Genomic DNA, 19,837 nt, shown 5'->3' on the forward strand with positions numbered 1-19,837 from the left:
GTACCAGAAAGTCAAACACACCTCCTATACATTTGTGGCCTTCATAGAGAACCCCCTAGGAACCAGCCAGTGGTGAAGGTGTGGGCAAAAATTAAAATCTTGCAGAAGCTATCCCCAAAAGGATGCACTACTGAAGCTATGATGATAGCATTTATGCATCTAGGGTATCATGTATCTTGGAGCCACTCTTCCTTTGTTTGGGAAGAGGGTAGGTGGGACATGCTATGGAATGTGCTAAACTACAATGTAAATAACCTAGTCTAGGTTCTGCCCCTGGCCCCCTTTGAAGTGGTTTGTAAAAAACTTTTAGTGTTAATATTATAAATATATACTTCCCAAAAAAAAACAATCACAAATACTAGATTTTTTGGATTTAAAGATATTCGTTACTATTTTTATGCTTAAGAACTATGCAAAAAAAAAACCCACCAATCAATACCAGTACCTCAGTACATCTTTCCATCCCTTTTATGCATAGTTGTTGCAAATATCCGTTGCTATTAGAAATGTCTCTTGTAGTGAGAGAACTATGCATGAACTGTTGATGCATAAGAGATCGAGTGTATAAGAACTTACAACAAAATATGCATAAGCGATCTTATGCATAGAAATGTAGAGTAAATAAATGAAGATGGGAAGGTAGCTTCTACCAAAAAAAATGTGCGATAGCAAGATCGTGTCGAAGAAGAGGCTTGGTTGAAAGCTTTTGTAAGAGTCTGCAAATAAGAAGAAATTATTAGTTGAAATGAAAATAACGAGAAGGCAAAGAAAAAGAGGAGAATTAGACGGCAACGTGACATGAAGCCAGTGGGACGACTTTGCGGCGGCGCTCGTAGGGCCTAGGTGGTGGCGCTGATTCATGATCTTGGAAATCCAGCTGCGCTGCTTTGAATGGTCTGTATGGTCATCGTGGTGGTGGCGGCAGCCTAAGTGTGCCACCGACTTCTTGAGCGCAGGCATGAAGGTTGATCACGCCGTGATGATGAGGTCAGAGCAAGGGATGCTGCAGAAGTTCGTGTGAGCTCCAACATGAGGGATCGTACTCTCTGCGGATACCGAAGTGCCCTAGTTTGACCTCAAACTCATCATCTTGAGTTTCCGGGAGGTGATTCCCGGCTTGCTGAACAAGCTCCGTAGGGGATCGTCGGCGGCGGCGCAGAAGGACGTTAGCGCACTTGATATCGCAGTGCACAAGGCCACGGTCATGGAGCTCCTCCAAACCCTCGACGATGGCACGGGCAAGTAATCTAACACTGCCCTCTGACAGACCCCTCTTGTTCTTCTTCTTGACCTCGTGATCCACGGCGTCTTGCAGGCTGCCACCGTCCATGTACTCCAAAAAGAGCAGCCTCACTGCCCGACCATACTCGTCCACGTCTGTGTCACTGCCCAGGTACTTGAGCGCGTGCGGACAGCCCTGCACCCTTTGCAGCACCGCCAGCTCGTTGGCGAAGTCAGCCTCCGCGCTGCCATCCTGCCGCCAGCCGCCAGCCGCTGTCGTCGCAAAGAACGCTCTTAACCGCAAAAGCGCAGCCGGACGTGCTATCCAATGCCAGGCTCACGATGCCACAACCGCCTTGCCCGAGCTTCCTTTGCTTCTCCCGACACCCATGGAGCGGTCTAATATGACTACGCTCGCAGCATGTTGGTGTTGGTGTTAAGGAGTGTTGCTTCTCGCTGCTGGACATGCTGCTGTCCATAGCGAGCTAGCTGCGTGGGTATCTATGGCGACGGCAATGACGAAGCGAGAGCTAGTCTCTCCTTTTATACTCCTACCGACCGAGGAATTTCGTTTTTGTACATACATATATATAAAAGAAATCTTTTAACCTTAAGCGCGCAAAGCAAAAGTAACTTAAAACTCCTATTTCGGTCCCGCACATTTATTGTTAAAGCTTTTCTAAGTATTGTTAAAGCTTTTCTAAGTTTCCTGCACACCATGCTAACCTTTCGATCATGGTTGCATGCCCCTAGTGCCTCCATTCCATTCGGTGGCACCTCGGCCTCAATTGTACATTTACATGTGGTCACCTACGCCACACATGTTTGGCCGTGAGAGCGAAACAATTTTTGAAGACCCCTAATCTAATGGTGTCCCTCCATACATACACCCCGGTGCGGATAGATGCCTTGAGGACATTCATGTACCCTCTTCTCTATCCACCATGGATCTATTTCCACCCCCATTTTTGCACCACCTCCCCTTACACCACAACTTAACATTCCGAGCTTAGCACAAGCTCTAGGAAAGGGACTTGCACCCACAAACATCACATACAAAACCTATGTGGGTGAAAATTTTCAAACTACTGCCAAAATTCCACAGAAATGGAGACCCTCTATTCCATATCGAGGTCTTTAACCAAATCTCTCAGGCATTTGAAATTTTCGATGATGCAACCAAAATCCATCTCCTTGGACTCAGTCTTGAAGGCAAGGCCGTGCAATGGTTCGAATCCTTGGATGCTCGGCACAAAAACGCTTTCAAAGTTGTCAGGAAGGCCTTCATTCTTAGATTTGCACCCTACGAGCCCAAATGGAGCCTCGTCATCTAACTGTTCCAAATGGAAAAAAACCTGAGAAAACATTATGCGACTACATCGTACTGCAAAGAGAGGGAAAAGTTGAGAGATAAGAAATTAATGAACCATTTCCTCTTGGGCTTGCATAATCCAAGGATTCACAACCACCTATTAGTCAAGGACCCCTCCACCTTTGATCAGGCCTGCAAATGGGTGATCTTTCTCAATGTGTGATAACATGCGAGAAAGCTATTCCAAGCTTCTTTTTAGGTTTAGAATGGCCGTACGCTTATAAGTGTACACCTGTGGCTTTAGTGTGGAATGGCCATGGGCAAGTATGGAACGACTGTTCGAAATTTGTAAAATTTTTTTAGAAAAAAAGTTTTTTAAAATTTTTGTACGGCCGTACGGTTACAAGGGTATGCCCATGGCTTTAGGATGGTACGACCGTAGCAAATTGGAATTTGAATTTCAATTTAGAATTTAGAATTTGAATTTGAATTTCAAACTAGAGGGAAATGAGTGGGAGACAACGAAGACCCGCTCATTAATGCTAGTAGGTGGTAAAGGGTCAAAGTGAGAGGTTACCTCTAAATTAGTGGGTTTCAACTATTTTACAGGCACTCTAGGTTAACTAAAGATTAATTCACTTAATTCTACTATTAATCACTCCTTAATCCTCTTCTTTGCCTTCAAATTACTCCTAATTGGTGAGGAGTTTAAGCATGGCGATTTGATAGGTGGATTAGCAATGATTATGCTAATCCAAACATGTGATTATCCCAAAAATATTTCACTAATTAGGTCACTAATTAATCCACTTAAAAGAGGAAAAATTAGATAAAAGAGATCAAAGTAGTGCTAATTCTTACAAATTAGGGCCTAATGGGAGTGAACTAAACATAGATTTGAGTCAAGGCAAGTGTTTAGAACACTAATGCCACTCCAATTAGTCTAATTGTAAGTAATTAAGCTCAATTTTTAAGTTTTTTTCTCTTTAGGTCCACTAATCACACTAACCAGTAGGTTAGTGATAATCAGTAAGAATTAAGAGATAGTTTATGTTTTCTTTTTTGGTTATTTGTTTGAATAGTGTTCTATCTGGTAATGCTTAACTACCTAAGCAAAGGAATTAAGCAAAAATTTAGATTAAGCTAGAAATTAACAAAAAGAGTCTAGGTTTAAGCAAACCCTCTTGATTAGGCTCTCTAATCATCCAAATCACAAGTTTTTTTTAACTCAAACAAAAGATAATCCTACTCTAAACACAAAGCTATACATGAATCTCAACAAAAACATAAAAAACAACAAAACAACAAAACAAAACATCAAAATACAACATAAATAAAAACACTGCATCCCAAAGAGCCTACCTAGTACTGCGCTATGGAGGATCCATCAGATTCGAATCAAAGATAGTGTAGGCAAGTAGCGGATGGCACTTCTGGGCAACAACACTAAAGATGTTAAGGAAACACTACCCTAACATGTCATGGGAAGTTGCCTATCCATAGAGCTCGAGTTAGGCTCAAGAGCCCCACCGTAGCCGTCCTCCCGCACACTCGTTGTCACACCGAGGCGGTTGCTCTAATCCAATGGGTGATGCAACCTCTCTCGTGCAAAGATCTTGTGGGATCTCCACCGAAGAGGATCACGTTGGTTAGCCTAATCATGAGAGAGAGAGAGAGAGAGAGAGAGAGAGAGAGAGAAAGCAAGAGGAAACAAGTGATTAGCACTAGTCAAATATCGACGTTGATTTTTTATCAGTGCCGCTGAGCGGCAAAAATAGCGACGATGATGTTTTTATCGTTGTTGAACGGTGAAAATAGCACTGATGTTTTTAACGACGACGCTTGTCTTCACTCAAGTTGACTGTTAGGTCATATTGCATAAATTTTTTCTCTAAATCCAATGCAATCCAAGTCCCTCTACTCTTTTTCCATCTTCTATACTTTAAGCTGATATACAAGGTCTGTTGTGAGATTGTGTATCCCATTACCACAAAATCAATGCAAGCATTATATTTTTTAAAATCACCCCTATGGATGACTTCAATCACTTTCCATTCTGCTCCGACTGTATTATCCAAGGTAGACCCATATATATGTAGACAGTCACATTGCTTTTGTCCTCTTCATGTTTGCGCCACAAATACATGGATAGGTATAAACCATGATAGATTAATCATCTTAGAAATCCTTCTAGTTTTTATAGACTTTTGAATATCCAAGACAATATTCTTTAAATGCTGATAGAGTACCTTTGTCTAGAAAATCCCAATCCAAAGCATTTAGGCTTGGTATAGGTTAACTCTCTAGTCTTCCATAAACTTCTAGTCTTGTAGGGACAATATACTTAGCATTGTATAAAAACATCTTTTGTTAATGAAAAAGAAAATGATTGATTGAAAAATAATACTTTCCCAAGATTAGCATGCATAGCTTCAAAAGTTCAAGTGAATGACTCCATAGGTTTGCCACTCATGCTTGTTGATAGATAAACATCTATTACATATACAACACATGTGAATAAGCCATAGAATCATAAAGAACATAAATTAAATTTTGAAAAATGTCTTACAATGAGCTTGCAATCTAGATGGTGGAGTAGAAGGATGCATGTGCATGTCTCTTGTCGTGTACACATATTGCACCTTCCCATCTTTTGCTATCTTGAATTCCAAGATACGCCTCTTCCTATGATGGTATTGTAGTAAGCCTCTTCTTTTTCTTTTTATCCTATGAGACCTTTGCATGATGGTTGCATAGTAGTCCAATCATTTAACTTGAAGTTTATACGTTTTCACAGACCCTGAACATCTTTAACATTGTGAAGGATGCATGATGAAATGGCATTAGGAGTGTACCTTGGGTTAAATTGTTGTCTCGACATTGTTTGATGATGAATAGAGGAGAGGATGATGCAAAACGATCATGAGAAAGAGGTGCAACCACAGAAGGCTAGGAAATTTGAAATGTATTTTACTGAAATGTATGACTAATTTTGGAGGGAACCTAATTTTCAAAATTTTATTTTCTTAAGTACTGACATTTGGTACGTGATGTAAACTCTATAAATTGAGGCATAGCCCTAATGAGAATTTGCTGGTTTTTGAGTATCCATGCCTACATTAATCTATTTGCTAATTATTCACTAATTACATCTTAATCATTTGCTAATCACTTTATTAATGATGTTGATTCTAGTGTATGATCCACCATAGCTCATCATTATGCTCAAATTTCAACAACTAAACGTAATTTCAGATTTCTTCTCACCGTAATACCATCTACCTTAAATTTCAAGCACGATGGTATAACATCTAATAGAGATCTAAGGATGTGCGCATATCTAAGGATGTGCGCATATCCCTCAATGTTCATTTTCCATTCATAGGAACACCTCTGTTGTTAGCATCACTCAAGTTGATCGTTAGGTCATACTGCATAAATTTTTCCTTTGAATTCAATGGCATCCAAGTCCCTCTACACTTTTTCCATCTCCTATACTTTAAGCTGATATACAAGGTTTGTCGAAAGATGTTATATGCCATTATACCACAGAATCAATGCAAGCATTATATTTTCTAAAATCACTCCTATGGATGACTTCAGTCAATTTCCATTATGCTTCGACACTGTATTATCCAAGCCAAACCTAGATATATGTAGACAGCCACATTGCTTTTATCCTCTTGATGTTTACTTCTCGAAAATATGCCACAAATACATGGAGAGGTATAAACCATGATAGATTAATCCTCTTTGAAATCCTCCTAGTTTTTGTACACTTTTGAATATCCAAGACAACATTCTTGGATTTAAATGCTAATATAGTACCTTTGTCTGGAAAATCCCAATCTAAAGAATTTAGGCTTGGTGTATAGGTAAACTCTCTAGTCTTCCATAAGCTTCTAGTCTTGTAGGGACAATATACTTAGCATTGTATAAAAATATCTTTTGTTAATGAAAAAAGAAAATGGTTGATCAAAAAATAATAATACTTTCCCAAGATCAACATGCATAGCTTCAAAAGTCCAAGTTAATGACTCCATAGGTTTGCCACTTGTCAGGCAAAAATCTGAAAGGTGTTTTGAGCTAGTGTACATATGGAATGCATGGTGTGTGAAAAAACTTTGCACTGAATGCCCTGGCAAATGTACAACTGAATGGTTTTGCAGTGAGCTGGTACATGCGTGTTGTTTTTTTTGGGAGCAGGTGCTTGAGATTGGAAGTTTTTTTATTGCAGCAGTATGGTGTGCGGGTGGTTGCTAAATGTAAGGCACCGACCGATTCGAATGTGAGCCGCCTTTGGAGCATGGGGAATGGTCGTGTTTTGGTAAGTCGATGATGCAGTTTATTGAAGACGGTGGGCAGTTCTCTTGTCATGTTTGGAAAGTCTGGGCGCCGCATGTTCAGATGAAACAAGGTAATGAAAGGGCATTGGTGGCCATCATTGAGGCTTTAAGGAAAATAAATAAATAAAAATACCAACCAATGTGGCCATAAAGAAGGAGACGACGTGGAGGTTTATCTCGCTGCCAGCAGACGTCTGGAAGGTTGGCGAATGCTGAAGGGCCGCTTTGAAAAAGGGAGATGCTCGACTGAGCCAGAGGAGCCAAGCAAACGCACAGAAGCGGCTCTGGTGGTTCTGCAGGCAGACGCAAAGGAAGAGAAGCTGCAGGCCTCTGGGTGCGCAGAAGGGCTGGGTCATTTGTGTATGGGCCGCCTCGTAGATGAAGAGATTGCCTGGGGAGAATGGTCGCAGCCACCACAGAGGCGAGGAAAGTGTTGCCGCCTTGTTGATGGAGAGGCTGCGGGGGTGATTCTGGTGTGAGCGTGGCTGGAGCATAGCCGCAGGTGTAAAGGGAGAGCAACGAAGAGAAGTTGGTGCTATGACTGGTGACAGACTGGTGAACTGCCACCCCCACTGACAGGTGGGGGAGCCGCCTAGAAGGGTGTTGATGAAGGGCATGTGTTGCTGCTGGTCGTGACGACTGGGAGCTGGTAACGACTGTGGACCGCCGGCGGCGGTAGGGAGAGAACCGCCTTTGTGAGTTGGCGGTGGCTGAAAGCTGGGGGGTCGCCGTTTCCCTCTTAGTGGTGTGGTTGGCGCAGCATGCAGAGGCAGGACAGAGAGAGCCTTGGGCTAAGCGTTGCCTTGGTTGGCCGGGTTGGTCATTTGTGTATGGTTATTGTTTTAGAGTGAAGCAGAGAGTGGAGGGTTGCTGATGGGGTGCCCTCTGAAGAGAAGCAGAGACGAGGAGACAGAGGCTTGGTTGTCAGACGCAAGGGTGAATTCCCTTGGCAGTAAATCCTGGCCAGAGTCCTGGTTTTTGGTGTAATTGCTGAGTTTTATGGTGTTGATGGTGCTGTGTATGTTTTTTGCTGGATGATCAATTGTCTATCATGGTTTTGAGCTGTCTTTTTGGTGTGGGTGGGTGGTGAACAGTGAGAAGTGTTCCAGCCTATGGCTGGTGGTGGCCCTGTTGGTGTTAGTGTTTCCAAAGTTCGGAGGTGAAGGGCTATAGAGGCATGGCCTTTTTTCTTGTTTTCACCTCACATGCTTTCTGGTGCCCCCACTGAAGAGAGCTCTGGTGTTGTTCTTTGCCTAGAAGGGTGTATGTTCCAGTGAGGAGAGCTCAGGTATATTTCTTTTGCCTACGAGGGTGTATGCCCTAGAGTAAGAGATTGAAGGAAGGTGTTTCTAGTGTTTTTCTTGGTCTGAAGGTGAAGCTTGGGGATAAAAATGATGTCGTATCCGGAGTTTTTTGGTGGTTCTAATAAAGATGTAGCAGATTTTCTTGAGAGGTTCGAGGTTGCGTGCATTAGCAACCTTGTTGATAATGAAGAGCAGGTGTTGAAACTTTTGAGGATCTTTTTGAAGAGCGATGCTAGAGATTGGCTCAAAGGTTTTGAAGCAAAGGAAGCTAAGGCTATACCACCTAGTGTTTTGACATTAGACAGGTTGATAGAGGCTCTTTTGGAGCGGTTCCAGCGAGTTGAAGACTCGAGTGTGAATGCCGTAGTAGTCTTGCTTATGCCCTTGACCCCTATTGTTGTTGTCTTCAGTTGCATCCAACTCTTGGGTCTCTAAAGGCCTTCCTCTAAGTGCTCGGCTCATCAAGGTTAAACTAACACGCTCCAGTCTTTGACCTTTAACCACTTGACATTCATCCAGCTTCAAGACAAACACGGCATTTCCACCTGTCTCTTCAAGTGTGAGGCCATAGTACTGAATCATTGCTTTTTGTAGCACTTCCATGTCAATGTAGACATTGTTATATGCATTGTATTCAAAGGGTTTGATTGTTGGCATTGGCATAATATCCTCCACCCACTTGTACCCACCCTCGAACATGGATGCAATATCACCATTAGCACACTTCTTTGCCATCTGTAAGCTATAAAGTGTTGGAAGCAAGGATTGCGTAACTCCCTTTGCTCGCAACCCTAAAGTGATTGACCTGTACATTGCTCTGTAACCTTTCTGGCTAATACCTGCTGAGTCACATATATCAAGCATCTCTTTGGGGGTGACAATTTCTTTGATTTCCTTCAAGAAATGTTGACGAAGGGTCTCCCGCAGCTTATCATTACCAGAACCTGTTATCATTTCCATAATATCCTTCTCCTGAAGGACATGCTGAAGAAGGGAGGCATTAACATTGTCCTCAGCGTTGTTACATCCTAGTATAGCTGTTGCACAAGCCCTACAATCACAATGGTCAACCATGAGAGATGCTTTATTCATTAATTGCTTCTCAAAGCTGCTATAATTCCTACAAAAATTTTTACCTGGTTGTTTGTTTACGCCTCTTGCATGTTCCTGCTGTCTTTGAAAGCAACCCAACAGCTTTACGTTTTCTTTGCCTTGCGTGATATCCCATGGGAAGATGAGTGAAATGGTGAACACGACGCCGAAGATTACGAGTGGAGTGTTGAAGACGAACATAATTATCGGTAAATTGATTTATTGTGCGCACACGATCCGCTAGATTATTCTTCTGCACCTCAAGCTCCTCTGAGAGCTCTTTAATCCTCTGCATCAAACCATTGATCTGCTTAGTCGATGCCGCTTGAAGCTGGTCGAAGACAAATTGTGTTTGCCTCTTTTCAGCTGCCTCATCTAGCCACATGTGTAATCTCCTACAATAGCCAAGAAGCCCATTGAAACCATCACCAACAAACATAAGAAAACTTGTAATGCTTTTGAATGGTGGAGGGGCACCAGATACTGGATCTGGTGGATAAAGATTTCCATCAATCCAAAGATCAATGGCCTTTGCTCCTTGCATTCGAAGCTGATCGTATGAAATATTGGGTGCAACATGCCTACTGCGTAGGGTTGTGTATTCTGTCTCCAAATCAACCTGAAGGCGGATCTTAGAAGGCTTATTGGTGATGTCTTGTAGTGCCATCTACAAGAAAGTAGGCTTGTAAGCTTGGGTTGAATAGGAGTGGAAGGAGCAGGATATGGTATCAAAAAATAATGGGAAGAATGGAGATGAGGGTTGCTTCTCTAGAGCTGCATTGTGGATAGAGAAAGAAGCCAGAAAGGGAGCCAAAGAAACATAGAGAGGGTTGGCAATGGTGAGACAAAAATGCAAAGGAGACAATGCATCATGGGAAGCTTCTTTAGTGCAAGCTATGGCTGCTAAGCAATATAGAGAGAGAATACTTCATGAAAAGGTTCTTCTGTGCTACTACTGTGGGTTTGGAGAGAGAACCAAGTATTGTAGAAAGAATGCTCCTGGTAAGCTTCTTCCTTGCAAGCCATGGCTACTACTGTGGGTTTGGAGAGAGAAGGCTCATTTAGGAGTATAGACCTGCTAGCTATGGAGAGAGGACCAAGTACTGTAGAGAGAATGCTCATGGTAAGCTTCTTCCCTGCAAGCCATGGCTACTACTGTGGGTTTGGAGAGAGAAGGCTCATTTAGGAGTACAGATCTGTTAGCTATGGCTTTTGGAGTAGAGAAAGACGCTTTTTTCCATGGAGAAGGAGTGCAGGGCGTTTTAGAGAGAAGATTTAGAGAGAGAAAGAGATCTGGTGTACACACAAAAAAGGGGGGAAGAAAGTGACGAATTTTTGGAATGTTTGGAGTTCGAAAAGGTTGCTGCAGGCTATGATTACTGACCGACAGCCCATTACAAAGCTTTAAAGTCACCTAGGTGGCCAGATCTAGGAATATCTCCTTTTTTTTATTTTTTTTTGTTTTTGTGAAAAATCAAATATATGCTTTTAGGACTAGGCTTCTAGGCTTAGTCAAAGATGGATTAGCATTTTAAGCATTTCACTAAACGTCCAAATTAAAGAGCCCAAGACAGGGATTTCATTGACGTAAACGAGAACATGTGAACATGTTAATAACATATGTTAATAACACAAAAAATCTTGTGATCACATGTTATATTCACAAAGCTTTCACAAGGGCCTAAAAAAATTATCTTTGTCGGGCATAAAAAATCTTCTTAGGTGGCCACTGACCTACTATTATGTGAAGATGGTAACATGAGAACATGTGAATAGCTTATTTCCATGTGTAGCCAAGCTTTTAAGGGGTTCCCAAATGGCAAGTGACCTGTTATTTTGTGAACGATAACATGAGAACATGTGAATAGCTTGTTCACATGTGTTATTATCACAAAAAATCTTGTGATCACGTGAATATTAAATCCCTGGCCCAAGAAGACTCCATTGAGTTCCTAATGATTGGTATATTATGCTTTGGAATTTGATGAACCGCTTGTAGTGTGAATAGATCTTTGATGCATTAAGATCTCTAATAAAGTTAATGTCAAAGACTAGGAGCATGGTAAGGTGGAACCCTTTCTATCCTTTTGATTAATTATTATTAGCACTCACAAATCACTCAATATTTTGATATTATGAATTATGTATCGATGTTATTTGAAGAGTCTTTAGATTTACTTGTTATGCATTATATATAAAATGTGTAAGATCTCTATTCCCTTATCCTAATGCAATTGAAACATTATTTTCTAAGGTGTAATTTCTAGTGAGAGAATGGGAATTTTAAATAAGGTGTGCATTTTAATGAGAGGTTTGGAATTTGAGTAATTAAGAAATTAGAAAAATAAAATTTATAATTAATGGACAAGTTGCCATGTGCATAAGTTAATAAGGGGTTTCCCATGTGCTTATGTACAACTGTTGCCATATATATATAGGCAGTGATGTGTGTGAACACACTTAGGACCGCCGGGGCACTTTTTCCCTCTTTAGGAGGTTTTTTTTCCTCGGCTTGTATATACGCCCATCATTCTAGGGCTAACTTATCTTTTGTACATTGACACAATCTAATACACTTTGCGTTGTGTGCATTCTTGCTTCTTCTCCTCCAAGCTTTGTGTGCTTTCCTGCAACCCTAATTCCAACAATTGGTATCAGAGCAGGCATCGGCTCCTAGGGCTACGCCGCCGGCACCCTCCGACTCACGTTCTTCGATTGAGGTGAGCTTTCACGAGCGCTTGCAAGTCCCTATACTCTGCGAATAAACCCGTAGGGCTATGCGTTCTCAGAAATTGCAATCTGAGGTCGTTTCGGGCTCCGTTTTTGCATTTCAAGTTCTGCACAGGTGTTTTCGTCATTTTGTGCAAAAATTTTGACAGTGCAGTTTTTTGCAAAACAGGCATACGTATTCTATTGTGGACCGTGCTACATAGCACGAGTTGTTTTCAGTCTTTACTTCATTACACGTAGCTTTTGCATCACTTTCAGTCAGTGGCCATGGCTGATAATAGCAATGATGTATTTCACATGTTGTCTGCTGATGACAAACTGGACGGAGACAGCAACTACCCACTTTGGACATACATGATGCAGCATGTTTTGGTTGCAAAAGGAGTGTGAAACATTGTGCAGGGTATGGATGTACGTCCAGGTTCTGTGGATGTAGGATCTGTTGAGGATGTTGCAGGTTCTAGCAGCTCTACTGTTGCTGCTGGTTTATCCACTGCTGAACAAGCTCGTTGGGATGGTAAAGATGCGCAGGCTCATGCCTTGATTGCACTTTCTGTCAAACGTAACATCACCCCACATATTCGTTCAGCTAAAATAGCAAAACATGCTTAGGATATTCTAGCTGGTTTGTATGTAGGTCGTAAACGAGGCAAAAATCTCTTACCTGCGTAAAGAGCTAGAATCGAAGATTATGCAGGAAGATGATGACATAAATGTTTTTCTTGCTGAGATTAAAGATCTCAAGGAACAGTTGATTTCTGCAGGTGAGATTATTCCCGATCATTCTGTTGTGCAGACTGTTCTTGATGCTTTACCTGAGTCATATCAGACTTTTGCTTCCACGTGGAGACTTGTTACTGAGGACAGACCTGATGTTGTCAAGTATGATAATTTAGTTAACAAGCTCTTGCAAGAAGCGCAGTCTAGGCAAAACAGGGCTAGGCAGCGTGCAGTTGATCAGGCATTTATTGCTACCCAGCAGAGAAGAAGTGGTAAGGCAGCCCCTTCCACTGTTTCTTCTCCTATTAATAGGTCTGCAACTTCTTCTCCTTCCACAGGTAGCAACAATAAGTCTGAGAAGGCTCTTGATAAAGGCAAGAAAAAGATCAGGTGCAACTATTGTAAGGCAAATGATCATGTCATTAAGAATTGCCCTAAGCTAAAGGCTAAAGAGGCAAAGAAGAAAGAGTCAAATGCAGCCACAATAGCGGATGCTTCTACAAATGCAAATTTTGCAAATGTTGTGCAGGATATAGAATGGGCGTTTAGCGTGTATTGCCAGTATGACCCATCTGTACATGATGCATGTTTGGCAGTTTCTGTTGACTCTCATGTATGGTATTTTGACAGTGGTGCTACAAAGCACATTACCTCGCATCGTGATATGTTCACTTGTCTTGAGGCTGTCCCTAATGGGAATACTGTTTCATGTGCCAATAATGCTTCTTACCCAGTGATGAAGGGCATTGGTAAAATTATGCTTACTGCTACAAATGGGAGCGCTTTCACACTTTCAGATGCTTTGTATGTGCCAGGGATAAGGATAAAGAAGAATCTATTGTCTGTCTCTGTGCTTGCTAAACTTGGACTTGTAGTCAAATTTGTGGATGATAGATGTACTGTTCATGATTTGACTTCTGGTGATACGATTATTGTATCTAGCACCTTGTTTCGTGGGCTGTATAGGCTCAATTCTTATGACAAGTGTGTGGAAGATTCAGCAAATGTAGTTTCTGATGAAAAGGCAGTTTCAGATGCAAAACTATGGCATGCTCGTTTTGGTCATCTAAACTTTGCTAGTTTGCTGCGTTTGCAGAAATTTGATATGGTTGCTTCATTGCCCCCTCTTGAGGCACCATTGAAACATGTTTGTGAAGGCTGTATTTTGGGCAAAATGCAGCGTTCTACGTTTCCAAAGGATGGTTCTGTGCGGGCCACTCGCAAATTGCAACTTGTACATAGTGATGTATGTGGGCCTATGCAAACTCCGTCATTTGGTAAACACTTGTACTTTGTGACTTTCATTGATGATTACTCAAGGCATGCATGGGTATATCCACTGAAGGCAAAGTCCGAAGTGTTTTTGTGCTTCAAACAGTTTTTGCTTATGGTTGAAAATGTATCCAATTGTAATGTGGGCACCCTCCGTTCTGATCGAGGGAGGGAGTACATGTCTAAAGAGTTTGATGCATTTCTGGCTAGTCGTGGGATAAAACACCAATGTACAGTGCCGTATACCCCTCAGCAAAATGGTATTGCTGAGAGAAAAAACAAGTCACTTATGGAGATGGCACGATGTATGGTCAAGAGCCAAGCTTTGCCACATGCATTTTGGCTTGAGGCTATCATGTGCGCTGCATATGTACTCAACAGGTGTCCCACTAAGGCCTTGCAGTCTATTACTCCATACGAAGCTTGGGATGGCAAGAAGCCTTCTATTGGTCACTTGCGTGTCTTTGGTTGCTTGGCCTATGCTTTAGTGCCTATGCAACAACGCAGAAAATTGGATGATAAGGCTGTCAAATGCATTTTTGTTGGTTACAGTGCTGAGAGCAAGGGTTACAGATTGTATCATCCACAGTCACAGCGTATCTTGATTAGTCGAGATGTTGTTTTTGTGGAAGATGCTGTGCAGCCTTTGTTATCATGTACTAAAGAGACAAGTGTGAGCTCACGGGATGTATTTGATACGCTGTTGCCTCTATTTACAGGTGGAAATTCAAATGTAAGTCCTAATGAGGCAAATACTCAGCCTATGCAGATTTCAAACGACATCATAGATCAGCCTATTTCTGATGCAGATTTACAGGATGTAATCTATGAGGATAGGGCTAAAAATGAGCAGGCTAGAGGTATGCCTAAATGGCTGGTGCAAACCTTGCGTGATAGTAAAATTGATGCACCTATGTTTAGTCGTACTCGTTCAGGTTTTCAGCATGCCTCTTATGCATCAGATTGTTATGCTTTGGCTGTGTCTAGTATGTGTGAAGAGGAAGAACCTCTTTCATTTGATGAGGCACAAAAATCAAAAAATTGGTTGGCTGCAATGCAAAGTGAATATGATGCTATAATGAAGAATGGTACATGGTCTTTGTGTGATTTGCCTATTGGTAAAAAGGCCATTGGATGTAAGTGGGTTTTTAAGTTGAAACGAAAGCCAGATGGCAGTGTTGATCGCTATAAAGCTAGACTTGTTGCAAAGGGTTATGCTCAAGAAAAGGGCATTGATTTTGATGAGACCTTTACTCCCACTTGTCGTATGACTACCATTCGTAGCATTTGTGCATTGGCAGCGCATAATGGTTGGAATGTACATCAGTTGGACATAAAGAGTGCGTTCTTGAATGGAGATTTTCATGAGGAGGTGTATGTATCGCAGCCTCGTGGTTTTGTTCAAAGAGGGCAGGAAAACAAAGTGTGCATGTTGAAAAAGGCTTTATATGGTTTAAAGCAAGCTCCACGATCTTGGTATGAAAAGATACGTGCATATTTGACTGCACATGGTTTTCAGAATAGTCCAACAGAAAGCACTTTGTATGCTAAACGTGTGGATGATGTACATCTAATCATTGCTCTCTATGTCGATGACATGCTGCTCACAGGACCAAATGAGAGTCATATTGCTGATTTTAAGGCTGATTTGAATGCCTCTTTTGAGATGTCAGATTTGGGGCATTTGCATCATTATTTGGGGATACAGTTTAAGCAGTGTGATGGAGGTATTGCTTTGTGTCAAACAAAGTATATTGAGATATTGTTGCGGAGATTTGGCCTTGAAGACTGCAAGCCTACTGCTACTCCAACGGAGATAGGTTTGAAGTTGAGTCTTCATGATGCTGGAGATCACTTTGATGTCACACTCTATCAGACGGCTGTTGGTTGCCTCATATATGTATGCATTACGAGGCCGGACATTCAGATTGTAGTCTCACAGGTGAGCAGGTTTATGCATAGCCCAGGGTCTCAGCATTGGAAGGCAGTTAAACGCATCTTTCGCTACTTGAGTGGCACCATACATCTTGGGTTGTTTTATCCCAAGGGGGGATCGTTGCCGCCAGATTTGCATGCTTTTTCGGACTCAGATTGGGCTGGTTGCTATGACACAAGAGTGTCCACAAGTGGTTTTTATTTCATGCTCGGTAGCTCATGCATATCTTGGTTGAGCAAGAAGCAACCTACTGTGGCCACTTCGAGTTGTAAAGCTGAGTACAGGGCAGCTTTCACAGCTACGGTTGAGTGTGTGTGGCTCAGACGGCTTATGGCTGACTTGGGTGTTGGACAGGAGTCTGCCACCTATATCTTCACTGACAGTCAGAGCGCATTGGCAGTTGCGAGAAACCCAGTTTTTCATACTCGCACAAAGCAAATTGAGGTGCATTATCACTATGTCAGGGAGAGACTCTCAGCAGGAGAGATCAGCTTGGCCTATGTGCCAACATAGGACAACCTCGCCGATCTTTTCACAAAGGCGCTTCCTCGTGAGAAGTTCGAAGCTTTCCGCAAAGTTTTGGGCTTGCTCCCCTTTGTGGATTGATCTACTTCGAGCATGGCACTCCCCTATACATGAGTGCCAGCTCTCGTCCACACCATCACTCCCACCAGGGGGGATTTGTTGCCATATATATAGGCACAGTGATGTGTGTGAACACACTTAGGACCGCCGAGGTACTTTTTTCCTCTTTAGGAGGTTTTTTCCCCCGGCTTGTATATACGCCCATCATTCTAGGGCTAACTTATCTTTTATACATTGACACAATCTAATACACTTTGTGTTGTGTGCATTCTTGCTTCTTCTTCTCCAAGCTTTGTGTGCTTTCTTGCAACCCTAATTCCAACAGCAACCCCTTGCCTATTGGAGTTAGAAAGCGAAAGAATTAATATTAGAAAATTTTTAAAAATAAATGAGACTCTTGGCTAAAGTAGACTCTTGGCTACTTTTCCTTCTCGTGCTACTTCTCCTTCTTTTTACTATGTTATCCTTCTTCTCTATCTTCTTCTTCTCCTCCTTCTTGTCTTCAAGGCATAAGAGGGAATATAAAATGCACTCCTTTACAAACGTTTCATTGGTTAAATAATAGTCTATAATCTATATCAAGATTTATTAAGTGAGTCCTTGCTAGTCTCTTCAATCATTAGGGCCAAAAATGTTTTAAAAAGGGCCACATTTTAATCACTTATATCGAATTAAGATTATGCTTTGGACCAATAGAAATGTGCAACATTAAACCAATAATATGACATTGGGTGTCATATCTACTTTTCACTAACTTCACTAGTGTTGGCTATTTTAGGGGTTATCTGGCATGGCTATTTGTGGGGGTTTCAGCTTCAAAACCTTAATAAAATTTTAAAAATTAGGTTCCCTCCAAAATTAGTCATACATTTCAGTAAATACATTTCAAATTCCCTAGCCTTTTGTGTGGTTGCACCTCTTTCTCATCATTTTTTTGCATCATCCTCTCCTCTATTCATCATCAAACAATGTCGAGACAACAATTTAACCCAAGGTACACTCCTAATGCCATTTCATCATGCATCCTTCACAATGTTAAAGATGTTCAGGGTTTGTGGAAACAAATAAACTTCAAGTTAAATGATTGGATGACTATGCAACCATCATGCAAAGGTCTCATAGGATAAAAAGGAAAAGAAGAGGATTACGACAATACCATTGCAGGAAGAGGCATATCTTGGAATTCTAGATAGCAAAAGATGGGAAGGTGCAACATATGTACATACAAGAGACATGCACATGCATCCTTCTATTCCACCATCCGGATTGCAAGCTCATCGTAAGATATTTTTTATAATTAATTGATGTTCTTTGTGATTCTATGGTTTATTCACATGTGTTGTATATGTAATAGATGTTTATCCATCAACAAACATTGAGTGGCAAATCTGTGGAGTCATTCATTAGGACTTTTGAAGGTATGCATGCTGATCTTGGGAAAGTATTATTTTATTAACCATTTTCTTTTTTCATTAATGAAAGATGTTTTTATACAATGCTAAGTATATTGTCCCTGCAAGACTAGAAGCTTCTGGAAGACTAGAGAGTTTACCTATACCAAGCCTAAATTCTTTAGATTGGGATTTTCCAGACAAAGGTACTCTATTATCATTTAAATCCAAGAATATTGTCTTGGATATTCAAAAGTCTATAAAAACTGGAAGGATTTCTAAGACGATTAATCTATCATGGTTTACAGCTCTCCATGTATTTGTGGCATGTTTTCGAGAAGAAAACATGAAGGGGACAAATCCAAGAATATTGTCTTCGATATTCAAAAGTCTATAAAAACTGGAAGGATTTCTAAGACGATTAATCTATCATGGTTTATACCTCTCCATGTATTTGTGGCATGTTTTCGAGAAGAAAACATGAAGGGGACAAATCCAAGAATATTGTCTTCGATATTCAAAAGTCTATAAAAACTGGAAGGATTTCTAAGACGATTAATCTATCATGGTTTATACCTCTCCATGTATTTGTGGCATGTTTTCGAGAAGAAAACATGAAGAGGACAAAAGCAATGTGACTGCCTACATATATCTGGGTCTACCTTGGATAATACACTCAGAGCAGAATGGAAAGTGATTGAAGTCATCCGTAGGGGTGATTTTATAAAATGTAATGCTTGCATTGATTGTGTGGTAATGGCATACAAAATCTCGCAACAAGCCTTGTATATCAGCTTAAAGTACCAGAAGATGGAAAAAGAGTAGAGGGACTTGGATGCCATTGGATTCAGAGAAAAAATTTATGCAATATGACCTAACAATCAACTTGAGTGATGAAGACAATAGAGTTGTTCCTATGAATGCAAAATGGACATTGCGGGATGTGCACACATCCTTGGAATCTCTATTAGATGCCATACCATCATGCTTGAAATTTAAGGTAGATGCTATTACAGTGGAAAGAAATCTGAAATACTTTTAGTTGTATGAAATGTATGTCTCCTATAATCTTGAAGTTTTCTTAATACAACATAATTTTGCACTCATTTATCTTGCCTTGTGGATTCATTTTGTAAAATAGTTATTCAATATTATTATTAATATTTAAGATGTATAACACAAGATTACCAATATTAAACGAGAAACTGAACTCAATATTAATTTTATATGTAATATATTTATTGCAATGATCATTACAACAAAAAAAGGGGTTAGCGAGAGTTATACCATGGCCTTTATAAAAGGATCTTGAAAAGTGTCGAGGTGTAAGTGTCACTATTTTTTTGATGCTATAACCACCGCTATATCATGTGTTATAACCGTCGCTACATCCCACGCAACTTCTGCTGCTCAACGTTGCTGTCAAAAACAACATCGCTATTTTCACCGCTCAACGATGCTGATAAAAACATCATCATCGCTATTTTTGTCGCTCAGCGGCGCTGATAAAAAATTTAACATCAATATTTTTGCTGCTTAGCAACGTAGATAAAAAAATGTTAATGTCGTTATTTCCATCGCTCAGTGGCCCAATCTATCCCAAAAAAAAATTTATTTCAATATATTGCAGGCAGTTTTATTTTTAACAAACAGACACATCGACATATGAAAATACATTGAAACGTAGATACTCCTAAAATCTTAATTGTATTAAATCCCAAATGCCATAAAAGGCGAGTTACATCCAAAATGCCATAACAAGAGGCGAGCTACATTGAGTATGGAGTTACACAACATTAAACATAATAGGCCGGTCTCTACACATCCTGCTCCTCCTCATCATCATCTTAACCACATATTGGTTAACACATTCCTATGACAACTATGTCTGCGCACTTATGTAATGGGCACTCGTACTATATTGTAAA

At 40.9% G+C, this 19,837-nt stretch overlaps 1 protein-coding gene across 1 annotated transcript; it reads right to left on the minus strand.

Moving 5' to 3' along the window:
- Nucleotides 1-988: 988 nt before the first annotated feature.
- On the minus strand, nucleotides 989-1,612 carry LOC147610052 (mitogen-activated protein kinase kinase kinase 20-like). Its single transcript, XM_086787254.1, has 2 exons — nucleotides 1,574-1,612; nucleotides 989-1,474 (listed from the first exon to the last, which is right to left on the minus strand). The coding sequence occupies exons 1-2, from the start codon at nucleotides 1,610-1,612 to the stop codon at nucleotides 989-991; spliced, it is 525 nt and encodes a 174-aa protein (XP_086643380.1).
- Nucleotides 1,613-19,837: the final 18,225 nt, after the last annotated feature.

The sequence above is a fragment of the Cibotium barometz genome, chromosome 50 (assembly GCF_041138505.1).
Source record: "Cibotium barometz isolate CiBa-2024 chromosome 50, ASM4113850v1, whole genome shotgun sequence".
Lineage (NCBI taxonomy): Eukaryota > Viridiplantae > Streptophyta > Polypodiopsida > Cyatheales > Cibotiaceae > Cibotium > Cibotium barometz.

What these genes read in the sequence shown, in the direction of transcription:
- LOC147610052 (XM_086787254.1), bottom strand. Translation starts at nt 1,612, where the DNA reads ATGGGTGTCGGGAGAAGCAAAGGAAGCTCGGGCAAGGCG. An exon ending in AAGGAAGCTCGGGCAAGGCG is followed by an intron (nt 1,475 to 1,573) that starts GTTGTGGCATCG and finishes GGCTGGCGGCAG; the next exon opens with GATGGCAGCGCGGAGGCTGA.